This window comes from Zalophus californianus, chromosome 2 (genome assembly GCF_009762305.2).
Source record: "Zalophus californianus isolate mZalCal1 chromosome 2, mZalCal1.pri.v2, whole genome shotgun sequence".
In the NCBI taxonomy this organism is placed as follows: Eukaryota; Metazoa; Chordata; class Mammalia; order Carnivora; family Otariidae; genus Zalophus; species Zalophus californianus.
The window spans coordinates 52,400,627-52,416,837 of NC_045596.1; the positions used below are offsets into that span (position 1 = coordinate 52,400,627).

Consider the following 16,211-nt stretch of genomic DNA (forward strand, 5'->3'; position numbering starts at 1 on the left):
ATCCAACATGGGTATTGAACTCATAATCCCAAGATCGAGAGTTGCATGCTCCACTGACTGAGCCAGCCAGGTGCCCCTATACCAACAAAGTTTTGTCTCATAGATACTCTCTTAGGACATTCTTGGTGAATAATGTATTTGATAATATTTTTTTATGAAATAGAAGTATCTTCATTTATGTTCCCCAATGATCCAATAGTTATTTGTGATGCTACCAGCAAGTCATTCCTAGGAGGATTACTAAGTAATCCTTCAAAAGTAATAATTTGCTATTTTTTCATCTATTTATAAAATCAATATAAGAACATTGTACAGGCATTCAACACCTAGGAAGGATATGTAAACATCCCCACTGTTTCCCTTCCCCCACCCACTACTGTTTTACTCTCTATCATTATCTTTACACAGGTAATTGTTAAATTAATGAATAAAAGAAACAATTAAAAAAATCTCTATATGCTATGCATTAATTTAATGTATTTCAACATATTTACCTATACTCTTTCATCTATGCATATACACAAAATGTCGAATTTTTAAATAACTTTCATTAATAGAATATAAGTATTTTTCCAGATATTTTTGCATTAGTATAAGGAGAACCATTTATTCCCTCTCTTCTCTTTTCCAATGTCCTAACATGGACAGTTTCTCTGCGATTGCAAAGTAAGTTTTTAACTTCTTCCTATCCTCTTCACTCTTCGCTCTAAGAGAAGAAGTGATGCTTTCATGAGTTTAGGGAAAGCAATTTAGTACATGTGGCTGAGTCCTTTCCTTTTTTGGGGGGATCTGCTTCTCTGCATACGTTTGTGATCTTTTCTGCTCTTACTTTCATAGGATACACACTCTTGAGTCAGAGTTTCTTACCCACCCGTGAGAGTATGGTTTGAGCACACTTCTATCTTTTTCTCCTCTCCTAGAAGTCAGGTTGTTCTAAGTAGTGTAAGTCATTCAGATCCAGACTTTATAAAAATCAAAGTAAAATGGGGGTGGGAGGTATAGGAAGACCCATGGTAACTGCATAGCTAAGCTATATACTATAGTTCCACTTTAGAGATTTAAGTTCACCTTTATTTTCCATCTGTAATATTTCTTTATCAATAGCTCATTTGGCTGTGGATTCAGAAAAAAGGAAAAGGAATAGTTGTTGCCTTTAGACCTCAACAAATATTATGGCACAACATGCAAGAGTGGGCCTAAGAGACAACTCAGGAAAGAAGAAATTGAGAAAATGTAGGAAATGTGAGGTCTACTTTTCTGATTTTATGCCTTCTAATTTTCAAATACAATTTATAATATAGTATTAGGTTTTTGATATGGATTTTAAAAATTATGCTTTATATTCACATCTTATCTACCCATACCTCCTTAAGAGCATAGGTATTATGTAGGGTTAATGGCTATAACCACATGTGTTTTTCCTTGTAGTACACTGCAGTCAGTAGTGAAGGTCAAGAATTTAAGTGTTTACACTTTCAAAATGTCCTATGACTTCATCTTTTAATGCTGTGAAACTTAGTTAAGCTTTAGTTAGACTATATGGCATTAGTCCGACAGCATAAACGATTTGGCAGCAGAAGAATACGGATAGAGTGCTCCCTATACATTTCTAGCCTCCATAATCATGCCTGCAGAATCAATTGTCATTGATTTACACATAAAATTGCAACATGCTTTTCTAAATATTGGATAATTGCAGCTGCTAAAATGAAAAAAAAAAGAAGCAGAAGAAGAAAGGACATTCTTTATTCTATTACTCTCACCTTTTCAAAATATTTGATTTCGTACTCCAAGATGATTCCATTTGGACGATCTGGCTCTTGCCAAGACAAAGAGATGCTGTTTTTTGCAATCTTCCCCTTTTTCACATTGGTGACTGGAGAGGGAGCTGCAAAATAGTGTAAAAAAAGAGTAACATGATTAACAGAGCCCGAAAATACAATGAGATATAATGTAGTATAATTATTACATTAACAATTTAACAAAAACTACATTAACAATTAATTTTCCTTTACCCTGAAAATTTTACTTTCCTTTATATAATAAAAAAGTTCTACAGATTGTAGTGTTTTACAAATATAAATCAAGTATCCTGAGAATTTTCTTAAAACTAGAGTCACAGAGAATCTTAAGTATACATTTTCTCTATAAAGTTTAGAAACATAAACGATTTTACTTTTCTTATAGAATAAAGACATTCCTGATGACCTTATATATCTTCCATGTTTCTAAAGTTATTGACACTGCATAACATATATCCCATTATGCTAGTACACATGATTATCTATATTACCATATTTTCACATTTTGGCTCTTTTAATTTTTTTAATCATGTGGGTCCTATAATCATTCATAAAATCATCAGTTAAAGATAGTGGGGATTGCCTTCAAAAATATATCATTAAACTTGTGGTATTTCTTGAAAATAATAGCAGATAAAATAAACATTTTCCTAATCTGAAAGTTTTTCCTCTAAGATAAGGAACAAGAAAAGGATGGGCATTCCCACAACTTTTATTAAATATAGTATTAGAAGTCCTAGTCACAACACTTAGGCAAGAAAAAGAAATAAAAGACATCCAAATTGGAAAAAAGTAAAAGTGTCATTATTTGCAGATAACATGATACTATATATATAAAAAGCTAATGACTCTACCAAAAAAGCTACCAAAATTAATAAATTATTTTAATCAAGTTGCAGGATACAAAATTAATATACAGAAATCTGTTGGGTTTCTATACACTACTAATGAATTAACAGAAATAGAAATTAAGAGAACAATCACATTTACAAATACATTAAAAAGGACAAATACCTAGGAAGAAATTTAACCAAAGAGGTGAAAGATCTGTATTCTGAAAACTATAAGAAAGAAATGGAATACAACACAAATAAATGGAAAGATATGCTATGCTAATGGGTTGGAGGAATTAATATTTTTAAAATGTCCATACCACCCAAAGCAATCTATAGATTCAATGTAATCCCTACCAAATTACCAATGACATTTTTTTAGAACTTTAACAAACTATCCTAAAGTGTATACAGAATCACAAAAGACCCCAAATAGCCAAAGCAATCTTGAAAAAGAATAACAGAGCTGGAAGTATCACACTAGTTGATTTCAAACTACACTTCCAGGCTATAGTGATCAAAACAGTATGATTGGAAGAAAAACAAACACATAGATCTATGGAATGGGCTAGAATAGAAAGTCCAGATGTAAACCTACACATATATGGCCAATTAATTTATGACAAATGAAGGAAGAACATACAATGGGGAAAGAACAGTCTTTTCAATAAATAATGCTCAGAAAATTGGACAGTCATGTGTGAAAGGATGAAACTGAACTATTATCTTATGCTATACACCAAAATTAATTTAAAATGAATATAAGATTGGAAACTCCTACGAGAAAAAAATAGGCAGTAATCTCTTTGACACTGTTCTTAGTGATATTTTTTTTTAGATAGGTCTCCTCTGGCAAAAGCAACAAAAGTAAAAATGTAAAAAATGTAAAAAAATGAGACTGCATCAAACTAAACTTTGCATAGTAAAGGAAATCATTGACAAAATGAAAAGGCAAACTATTGAATAAGAGAAGATACTTGCAAACCATATATCTCATAAGAGGTTGATATCCATGATATATAAAGAATTCATACAACTCAATAAGAAAAAAAAACCCGATTTAGAAAATGGGCAGAGGATCTGAATAAACATTTTTCCAGAGAAGACACATAGATAGTCAACAGGCATATAAAAAGATGCTCAATGTCACTAATCATCAGGAAAATGCAAATCAAAACCACAATGAGATACCACCTCATACCTGTCAGAATGACTATTATCAAAAAGACAAGAAATAACAAGTATTGGCTAGGATGTGAAAAAAGGGAAGCCTTGTGCACTGTTGGTGGATAAGTTGGTCCAGCGGCTGTGAAAGCGAAACGGATTCCTCAAAATATTAAAAATAGAACTACTATAAGATCTAGCAATTCCTCTTCTGGGTATCTTTCCAAAAAAGAATGAAAACACTAATTTGAAAAGATACATGTACCCTTATGTTCATTGCAGCATTATTTATAATAGCCAAGACATGGAAGCAACCAAAGTGTCCATCAATAGATGAATAAATATAAAAGATGTTGTATATACTTATGTGATATATGTGGTATATACCTGTATACATACACACACACACACATACACATACACACAATGGGATATTGCTCAGCCACAAAAAAATGAAATCTTTTGACAACGTGGGTGGATCTAATAGGTAGTAAACGAAGTGAAATAAGTCTGATAGAGAAAGACATGATTTCACTTATATGTGGAGCTAAAAAAACCAAAACAAACAAAACAGAAACAGACTCACAGATACTGAAAATAAACTAGTTGTTGCCAGAGAGCTGGAGAGGGAGACAGGTGAAACAAGAGAAGGGTATTAAGAGGTATCAACTTATAGTTATAAAATAAATAAGTTACAGGGATGTAATGTACAGCATAAGGAATAGAATCAATAATATTGCAACAATTTCGTATGCTGACAGATGATATCGTGATCATTTTGTAATGTATAAAAAATATTGATTCACTATCTTGTGTGCCTGAAACTAAAATAATATTGCATGTCAGTTATTGTTTAATAATAAAATAAACATTTTCCTTCAGTTCCATCTCCTCCAAATATTTTTTTAGAAGTCACAAATACTTATGATGTTCATTGCTATCTGTCAGTGCCTATTGAATGACTTTTCTGATGAAAATAGAAAAAAAAATCTATGCTATTTTAATGTGTCTGGATTCCAAACATATGGATATTTGATTCAACATCCATTTTGTCAGTCTGTAGAGATATGTATAGATTCTGGGTTTGGCAATACAAATATGTGTTGACTAATATTTTTCTTGATGTAGATGATCTTTATTTTTGCAATTTTTAGCTTTGATTAGGAGAGATCATCATGGACTAATGGAAAGTGTGTCTGTGTGTGTGTGTGTGTGTGTGTTTGTGTGTGTGTAGAGAGAAATCATGTATATTATATGATATGTATATAATATGTATATTATAATGTGCATATAATAAGGTAGAAAAGATATCAGTGATAGTGAATAGTGTATAACCAGTGAAAAGTGTATAGCCCTATCTGAACAGTATTAAACATGTGGTGAGATTAATATGTAATGTAATTTATATGTTAATTTGTAGAATGTATGTATGTACATTTATACATGTATATATGTAATTTATATATTATATGTACAATGTATATATATATTATATAACTTTTATATAATATATATATATAATTTATTCACTCAAGATTAGAAGACAAATCTAGAATTTCATACAGAGATCAACATCGTCTGGCACCCTGCATCTTTTCTTACTTTACCTCCTGCTAACTGTGCCGCAGCTTTCTGTTTTTAGGGCACTTCAGACACACTTCTGCTGAAGACCTTTGTACAAGCATTCTATCATTCAGAGGTGCTTCTCACCCTGACTTCTCCAAGACTCTCTCCCTCTCCTGTGGTTTTCTCACTGAGATCTTTCCTGTCCACTCTATGACTGAAGTAACCAATTTCCAACTTTCCCCTCTCTCCTCAACATACCCTCTGCTCCTCTGGGTTTTTTTTTTTCCTCCTTAGTTCTTGCCCTTGCACTACCTGATACACATATCTGAATGTAGATTTGCTTTTTTCAATCCTCTCAAGTAGAATGTAATTTTTATGAGGACAGGGATATTGTTTATTCTAGTCACTGCTGAATTTCTAGATCTAGAATAATGCCTGAGACAGGGACAGAGGAGGGTCCAATAAATATGTATGGAATGAATGGCTGGTGAAAATCAAAGTAATACATACAAAAACTTAAACCTTTTAAAATAAAAATAATTTTGTCAACAAGATTAACTATGAAACTCAAGGTTTAAGTATGTCTTTCAAAAAATTAAAATAAATAGAAACAGATATGATCTGTAGGAGAGAAAAATTAGCTGTCTAGTGTTTTATATACCCATAATAGGGTGATAATGACTTTGGTACTTCAATGTGTACTTTTATTGTTTCAATCACAGAGCTTTGTGATACTCAGGCTCAGAGGGCTCATATTTTCAGCTTTATCTTGTTTTCTTAAACATGTCCAGTTCCTCAGAATTTTCTGCAGTACTACAGAACACACAGTGTGCATTTAAAACCAAATTGTCTAAAAGTATCTGAAATTGCATTTTGTTTACCTCCATGAAATTGTAATTGACTGGTAGTTCTCACAGTCATATTTTGATATAGGTTCAAAGTCCCTATTGATTTCCTAGTGAAGGGAAAGTCATGCCATATTCGCCACTATGGACAAAGCATGGAGAAGACATGGAAACAAGAAAGAACAAGCTATGGGCCTCATAGTTCATACAGTATTTATAGCAAAGTAGCAAATACACTCAAGTAGAAACAGTAACAAGTTGATGATAGTGCCACTTTTCTATTCATAAATTGAATTTAACATGTATGCTCCATGAAGGTAGGGATTAATTTGATTTAGTTCACTACTGTAAAAGAATTACCAGAAAATTAGTTGGTATCTAGAAATTTAGGTATCTAGAAATTTGCTGAATGGATGCATGAATGAATGAATGGGAAATACACACATCATGTATCGTTCAAAACTGAGTTTGTCTCATAAGTGCATAGAGTAGGATCTTATTATTTAAGGATTTGTGTTTTAATTTAAAACTTAATTCTTTGGGGCACCTGGGTGGCTCAGTCAGTTAAGCATCTGCCTTTGGCTCAGGTCATGATATGGATCCTGGGGTCCTGGGATTGAACCCTGCATTGGGCTTCCTGCTCAGTGAGGAGGCTCCTTCTCCCACTGCCCCTACCCCACACTGGTGCACTGCCACTCTCTCTCTCTCCCTCTCTCTCAATAAATAAATAAAATCTTAAAAAAACTTAATTCTTTAATAAAATAATTAACCATTTCAAAGTGAAGCTATCAAATAAATATTAACATAGATATAAACAGCTTGAAGTGGAATACTTTCATTTTACATCCATCAAAGTTAAACAGAAATTGTGTAGCTTTCAAAGACTGCTTGATTTTAAAAAACACCACTAGTTTTTTCCAAACTCGGTTTTCTCAGAGGCTAAACAGTATTCTTTAAAGCTTGGTCAGAATGGGGAGAGAAGACCATACTCAGATTAGAATAGTTCAGGAATGAAGTTCAGTAAAAAAATTCCTCTGTGACAAGACCATCTCTACCGCATTTGGGTAAAGCTGATGAAAGTGAGGACAACTGACAGCTCCTGGGGACATAATGATGATGCACAAACTGTGAATGGCAGTGCTTTACTTTTGTAAAGTATTTTACGGATATTATGCACATTAAAACCACTGTAACCAGATTTGTCAGCATCAAGGGCATGTTTAATTTATCTTAGTCATCTTGCCCACTGATACCTTTCGCTCTGCCCAGTGGACCTTTTATTAAGTGACCCAGGAACAAAATGAGAATGATGACTTTGAGAATTTCTGCTTGTGAAATTTGGTTGGATGATGTGAAATCATAAAACTATTACTGGAATAGGATAGGAAGCACAAAAATGCTAAAAAAATCAGGTTGTGGGCGCCTGGGTGGCTCAGTTGTTAAGTGTCTGCCTTTGGCTCAGGTCATGATCCCAGCGTCCTGGAATCAAATCCCACATCGGGCTCCCTGCTCCGCGGGAAGCCTGCTTCTCCCTCTTCCACTCCCCCTGCTTGTGTTCCTGCTCTCGCTCTCTCTCTGTCAAATAAATAAATAAATAAAATCTTTAAAACAATAAATAAAAATAAAAAATCAAGTTGTGATTAGAACAAAATAATTTACATAAATTCTAAATTTCACATTATGGATCTGTGGAAACATTCCAAATTGTTTCTGCATTACAGCTTCTATAGTGGAACTGACTTAAGTACCAGTATAATGAGCAAGATACTGATCCTTCAGGCTAGTAATAGTTCCCATTATGGGCTAATTTTTTTGTCTGTTTGCTTAATTTTTTTAGTTTAAAATAGTTTTACATCTATAGAAAGATTATGAAGAAGGTATAGGAAGTTCCCATATATCCCACAACTAGTGTCTCCTATTAGAAATATCTTAAAGTAGCATATATAGTACATCTATCACAATTAATGAACATATTGACACATTATTATTAACTAAAGTCCATACTTTATTGAGATTTCCTTAGTTTTTACCTATTACCCTTTTTCTGCCCCAAGATTCCATCCAGTATACCATAGTACATGGTATAGTCATCAAGTCTCCTTAGGATCCTCTTGACTATAAAACTTTTTCAGACTGTCTGATTTTGTGATTTTCACATTTTTGACTGGTCGAGTATTAGACTATCTCTCAATTGTTATTGATTTGATGTTTTTCTCATGATTAGACTGGGGTTATGAGCTTTTGGGGGAAAGATTATATAAGGGTAAAGCTCCATTTCATTACATCATATTAAGGATACACACTATCAGCATAACATCACTATTAGGTTAACCTTGATCGCCCAACTGTAGTAGTGTTAATCAGGGTTCTCCATTGTAAAATCATTCTTTTTTTTCAGTTTTCCGTACTGTAATCTATGGGATGAAGTCACTATGTGCAGTCTGCACTTAAGGAGTGAGGAGTTATACTCTACTTCCTTGAGGCTGGAGTATTTGCATAAATTATGTATTCTGCACAGGAGATTTGCCCAGTCTCCCTTATTTATTTTTGTTTGTTTGTTTGTTTGTTGTTTGTTTAATCATGCATTTATATCAATATAGACACATGGATTTGTTTTACACTTTGGTATAAAATCTAATGCTTTATTTTGTAAATCAGATTGTTAAAGCTTTGACCATAGATTACTCTTTTAGTTAGCTCCTATGTCTCTTTGACATACCCCCAGCATTGTGGATTTGTTAGCTTGCTTTGTTTTTTCCTACAGTTTTTGTTTGTTTTTTTTTTACTCTCTGGCACTACTAGATCAGATACTCCAGGCTCATCTTGCTTATTTACAGTCCCAATTCTAGAATCAGTACTTTCTCCTAGGAGCACTGGCTTCATTTATTGGAGAATGTTTTTAGAAACCAAGATCTGGATGTACTCTTTCTTACTGGAGTGTCATTGTTTCTCCTTTCAGGTTAAAAAGCTAGGAAATAAACGTGTTTATATCAACCTGTGTATATCTATGCATATATACATATATATATATACATATATATGTATATTAAGGTAAACATGAGTATATACTGATGTTGCCAACTCTAATCAGTTGCTACACAGATCATTCTTGGCTTCCACACTACTTATCTGCAAACTTGCACTCCAACAGTTGTTCCCACTATCTGCCATTCATTTACTTAATTGTTCAAATCTAGTATATATGTCTAGTGGTTAAAGAATTGTTAATCCAAATCTGTTTGACTTATTGATAATGATACAATGTAAAAATCTCTAACATCTCAGCAGCTCAAGCAATGATATAAAAACCCTGACATCATTGTAAAGCATGCCATCCTAACTCTTCAAATATGGAAACCTAGTTTAAGGCACACTGTCTCCACATGGAAAAGAGTGACATGACATACATAGCTTTGAAGTCAAACAAAATTGACTTCTAATCCTTTAGCAGCCAACCATTTTCTAACTGTGTGGCCCTGTTTAGGTTACTTAACCTCTATGAAAGTCCTTTTTATATTTCAATAGTATAGTGATAAAACTCGTCTTTTTGTAAGGTTGAAATATGATTCCATATGTATAATATCAGGTATAGGGTGGGTGTCAAATAAAAACTCTTTATAATAATATCAGTTGTAAAATAGCAGACAATTGTCTAAGAAGACTTCAATAACAGATTCTCCATAACTCCTTAAGCCTTCCAACATGCATCAATCAAAATTATTTGTAGCCTCTTTTCTGAACTTGTCACTGCTCTAAATGTTGGGTGAGATCAAAAGGCAAAGTACCTATAGAGATAAGATGTTTTTATATTCTATGTCCGGTGAATTTCATGATTCTACAGTATTAATGGTTATAGGTAAACTTCCCTGATAATCATAGATTTTTTTTATTGCGCTAAAATGTGTTGAATTTTTAAGTGTTAAAATGACTAATAGTTCACTTAGTATAGAATGTCTATAAAAATGTCTTTAAAAGAGAATGATGAAAACAAAACTTAATTGTGTTAAATAGAATAAGAAAATACCATTCATCTGTCACTGGAACAAATCCTATTTGTGTAGACAAAAATAAATTATAGATAGAATCACATGTTGGTTACTTGCATTTAAAAAAAACACAAAAAATAAAATAAAAAAATAACATATCTTAATGCATTTGACTTATTTCCCTGTATTTGGGGTTTTAAAGCTTTGAGAAAAATAGACAACTTTGAAATCTTGTCTGTGACAGTCCATGAATGTGTTAAAACTTCTTCAGATGGCACTACTTTTACTTTCCTACAAAAGTCCCTCCATGTGAATAATGTATTAGTTTATTTGCATGCAACTTTAAAAAAAAAGTATCTAATATTTGATTCCAAGGTTAAAATTTGGATTGTCGCTATCTACCAGCTGGAAACCACCACTTATCTCTGCCATGCACAATTCATCATATTTAGGAGCTTCTTGTTATCCAGGCAGGTCTGGGCCAGTTTTTCCTAAAAGTACAGATTATCAGGTTTCTTTCCAGGAAATTCTGACTCACATGGCCAGACCTGGGCCAAGGATTCCCTATTTTTAATAAAGATTCTCTAACTGAATCATTTTACCAGTGAAATTTGTAAATTACTAAAGGTAAACCATGCTAGGATTCATTTAAAATTATATAAATGTAGAAAACTGAAGTTAGAAGCTGAATCATTGTTGATGTTTTGTGAACTGCTGTTGTCTTGAAACTTCAGCTCACTGTTACTGACTGTTATATCCTGATCTCTGTTACCATATTTTCCTTTCTTCATTTGGACATTATTTTTTCCTATATTTGGTATTTTCTGATCCATTAGTATTTTATGTAAACTGATTTGTTTGTTCATTTTATACATAATCTAGTTTAGTCCAACGAGAGTATAATCTCCCAAAAAATCCAAAAACTCTTGTGTCTTTTTCTTTATAACCTGATTAGTCATTAGAACAGTCTCTGGTTGATACTAGATCCTTAAAGTCTTTGGTAAGTAAGAATGCAAATGGACAATGATCTTCTTTCTGTTACAGTAGATCGGTTTGCATTTTTTAGAGTGTTAAATAAATGAAGTCATATTGTATGCATTCTTTTTTGACTGGCTTACCAAAGAACATGAGGAAACTGTTGGGAGAAGTGGATATGATTGCTATCTTGCTGTGGTGATGTTTTGTAGGTGTATACATACATTAAAACTTATCAAATTGTGCACTATCTGTGCAGTCTATTATACATCAATTTTATAGCAATAAAGCTGCTAAAGTGTACATGTTTGTGTCTGTGTATGTTTTAAATGACAACTTCTTATAACTTATAACTGCTTCCATCCTTGTTGACTACATCATGATTTTTCTAATTAGATTCTCTTTTAAATCTTCCCTGCCTCCAGTAATTTCTTCTAAGAACAGGTACTTATGTTCCTTATATAGACTGAAATAAATATTATGAAAATTAATGACTACGATCTCTCTCTATGGACTTGATTTTTTTCCCTTGTATTGCACAACAATTTGATGGTACAATATAAAGGAAAGTTGTAAATGTACAATAAGTTATAATAGATTCATAACTTAAAATCAATTTTAATAAAACTAAATGGTAAGTTTTTCAATAAATTCATGCAAAATAGAATGAAGGTAAAATAAAATAGGAAGAACACTAGATGTCTAAGCTAATTACTGACAAACTGACACTATATCATTTTCTATCCTCTTATCATAGGCAAGTATAACCGTTACCTATTGAACTTGATTCATCCTGAAGTTAAATAAACTGAGGCTATTTAATAATTCCTGTTTGATACCAATCTTGCATTGGTGCCATCTTTTGGACGGTAATGTCCCCACAGTGGGTCACTTTGTGCCATTTCTACTTTCATAATTAGGCGGGCACACTGCAAACATACTTAGAGCTCTCCCCAAAATGCCAAAATGCATCAACCTGAGGCTTTAGAGCATTTGAGTTAATATTTGGATAGTGCTGAGAACAATGCCTGCATACAGCAGAAACTACATCAGCTTTAGAGCTTTAGAGTATACATCAATAATTCGAAAGTAAAAGTAACTACACATTTTAAATAAGTGAGAAATGCAGTTGAATTAAATTATAAACATATCTGAAGTCGTTAAAATGGAAAAGGTAGATATTTTGAAATACATCCACTAAATATTATATCATATATCTTGTATTATATAGAGGATATAAATTCTACATATGTATATATATACACACTTATTCTATACTTAATATATACATATCACTACATTGTCATTTGATACCACTGGACAAGGAAAATAAGTACAGTGCCTTCTCAACACACCTGGTATCCATGCTCTCTTCTAAAGAAAGAGGGCATGTTAGCAGTTTCTTTCTCAAATAAAAATTCAATCTGCTCATTCAGACAAAACCCACAATTACTCCATTTTTAGAGCCTGCAACTAGGTCTTTTGATGTATGATCTTAGTGACAATTTGAAAGACCATTCCACAAAACGTGGCCTTAAATGTCAGTAGTTCTAGAAAGATGATATCCTTTTTTAAAAAAAGAACCTATGAACTAAAATGTCCCATTAAGTAGAGTGTGTTTTTTTTCAGACTTGAAAATTGTAAGATATTGAAAATTGTTTTCAGTGGGAAAGAAAAGCAACTTAATTGCAAAGAAGTAATTTTTGGCGTGATCAGACTTAATTGTATTAAACCATATGCTTCAAATATCATTTTGAAGTAATACTCACAATGATGTTAATTAGAAAGGAAAATGGGAATAATAAAAATAGAGAACTAGGCACTGGCATTTATTCTCACCATTTTCCAAAACAATCATGCAAATCACAAAAACAAATATTAAATACAACAATGTGTAAAATGACAACGTGTCTCTGTCTGGATAACAAAATTAATCCCACATCAAATAAATTAACATAGAATGTGTTTTCCATTTATTGCTTACTGCCCTCTAATAGCATTTTTAGTATACAAAGTGGACTTCGTGTCAATGATTATTTAATCTCAATAACAACAGTACCCATTTTATGAGAAACAGAGTTTAAACAATTTTTACAGTACCCTTTTAAGATAAAATGAAGTTATAGCTAGTAAATGATGCGGCACAGTTGGAAAACTTTAATCAACACAGTATTATTCAGTTACATTATATTCAAGGAATTACAGTCCTATATATAATTTTCAATATCGTTTATCCATATTAAACCTCAATTAAAGATATGACATTAAGTTTCATAGGTGATTCAATAGTAATTATGTCAATATACTCATAACTCATGTTCTTTTTTCATAAAAAATAATCTTTTATTATAAATACACATTATAAAAGGTCTTAGCCACAGAATAATCCACCAACAGTAACAAAGACATACAGTGGAGACTTTAATTCATTTCTTAATTACGTCAAGATTTCCACAATCTAAACTAGTCTGATCTAGCACTTTGAAGAGCAAAATAAACACATTATAAATATAAATAACTCATGTTTTTTCCTTTATCACTTTCCATTGGTCTTAATTTTATATACTTATGCAAGCAATAGGAATTATTTAATTCAACAGGAATCATGATAATAAGTTATCATTTATTATTGACTGTTTAAAAAAACAGATCAGATTCCTAGTGTACCATTAAAGTTCGAGGCCATCACATCTTCTTTCCCTAAATATCTCCACTCTGAGGCCATCTGCCAAGACTCCTTTAAAATCTGAAATTTTGCCAGTAGAAACAAACAAAAAAATTAAACTTTATGACTACAAAATAACCAGAGAGAACTGAGTGGTACTTATCAGCTGATTTCATAAACATCCCAATCACAATATCTTTAAATAGTATAATTTCTAGCCGTGACATGACAGCCTATAACTAGAAAAAATACAAGATTAATGATTACAGCAAGTCAAAAATTTAAGGTCCAGAGGAAAGCCAAATCAAGATATTCTGTTCCAAATTAGCAAAATTATCAGATATTTAATTCCTTGGCCCTTACCATGGGACTAATTTTAGGGAATCAAACCCACATATTCTCCAGGTTGTGGAAAACCTCAGCCAATACTCAAATTGCATGTAAGCCCATGTTCTTTTTTTTTTTTTTAAGATTTTATTTATTTGACAGAGAGAGACACAGCAAGAGAGGGAACACAAGCAGGGGGAGTAGGAGAGGGAGAAGCAGGCCTCCCGCGGAGCAGGGAGCCCGAAGCGGGGCTCGATCCCAGGATCCTGGGATCATGACCTGAGCCGAAGGCAGACACTTAATGACTGAGCCATGCAGGCACCCTTGTAAGCCCATTTTCTACTTATAGTGATCACACAGAAATTTTGAAAGCCAACAAAATATAACACTATACATTTGTCATCAGAAGTTCAAATGGCATAAAGTTCATATTTTTTTTTTGTTCCACTGAACAGTAGTTTGGGTTCATATTTACCAAAACTTATTATATATATATATATAATAGGGTACAAAATTCTGGCTGTAAAATGTCCAAGAAGATACATTTTTATAATAGTTGCACTTGGTCACATAGAATTGTGTCTACTCTTGAGTTGTATAACCTAAAGCAATGATCCAAAACAATTTTATCTACCATAACACATCTAAAAGAGAACGTTCAAATGTGTGAGAACTCCCTATATATACACTACCATTCTGATGAAACTCGAAAATTTTCTTCTGGGAAAAAGCCCCAAGATAAATCACAATCCCCACAAACATTAGTGGTCCCTAGGTAATGACTGCTTTCCATGTGCTGCACCACAGATAAGACGGATGATGCATTTTGAGCAATTTTGTGCGTGCTAGGTGCAACTCAGTCTTCACCACTCAGAAATGCCCAGTTAAAGTCTTCAAGGCAAGTATTATCCCACAGATAGACATGAATATCCTCTAATCTTTATATATTTAAAAATACATATTTCACAAACTTTGATACTTAGTGGTAAATAAATGATAACTTGCAAGGAGTTACAATAGAACAAGAAGTGTTTGCACTGTGGAGTAACACAATAGGGATGGGGGGTTTCATGTAACTCTCCTTTATTTGTCCCAGCACGTGCCTTCCCCCAAAACTCAAACCACCTACCTCTTTCTCTGCCACAGGGTCTTTTAAGAGACCTCCAAAGGGAAAAAGATTAGTATCAGAAATCCTCCACTCATCCTCCCTCCTTCTTTCATATTATTACTGAAAAACTAATATGTGTCAGAAACTAGTCACTTGGGCATCTGCAATCAACAACTCCACATGTCCTGGTGAGTGATCATAAAACTGGGATATTAAAAATAAGTTTTTTGGGAAAATATTATATACCACAGATACAGAAAGTGAAACCATTCCTCTGAGAATCTATTTACCTGCTTCCCAGACTATATAGCTCTTGAGTACAGTGAGTGGCCTCATTTGTCTTTGTATCCTCTGTAACTAGAAAGAGAACAAGCACATGGTAGGTGCTCAGGATAAAAAAAAAAAAAAAAAAGATCCAATTTATCAAGAAGCCAATGAAATAGGAAACTGCTACAAGATATTTTTGACAAGTGGTAAAGATGTAATATCATCATTAGAAACACAATGGAATCTTGGTTTTCAAAATCTATATGTAAGACTGAAAAATGCCATTCTTACTTTTATGTTAGCTTTTATTTAAAAGCCAAAAGGGAGTAAACTTGAAAAGGGCCTTCATGACATTATATTAGAAGTTCAAGTCTACCTTATGAATAAAAATGAAACAAGAATAATCAATTCTTGTGACTAGAGGGAAGAATTGGGGCAGGTGAAAATTACCAAGAATTGCAATAAATATAATTTTAATGTGCTCTTCAAAGACATGGATATACATAATTGACTGTTATAACATCATGTTTGTAAGTGCAGAAAATCACTAGAGATATAGAAGTGAAACAAGGCAGAGAAATTTGTGATCCAACAAAATCATTCAAAAATACTGGAAACAAGGTTTATTTGCACCTGTTTATAGTGAGTGTCCATAGTTAATTAATGGAAACAA

At 32.8% G+C, this 16,211-nt stretch overlaps 1 protein-coding gene across 8 annotated transcripts in view; it reads right to left on the reverse strand.

Annotated features, from left to right (window-relative positions):
• Positions 1-16,211, reverse strand: part of EPHA5 (EPH receptor A5) — a 348,857-nt gene that overhangs the window by 94,231 nt on the left and 238,415 nt on the right. For all 8 annotated transcript variants that reach the window (XM_027599098.2, XM_035726173.1, XM_035726174.1 and 5 more), the window contains one exon: positions 1,764-1,888. In XM_027599098.2, the coding sequence (XP_027454899.1) occupies positions 1,764-1,888 (125 nt within the window). The remainder of the gene's footprint in view (positions 1-1,763; positions 1,889-16,211) is intronic.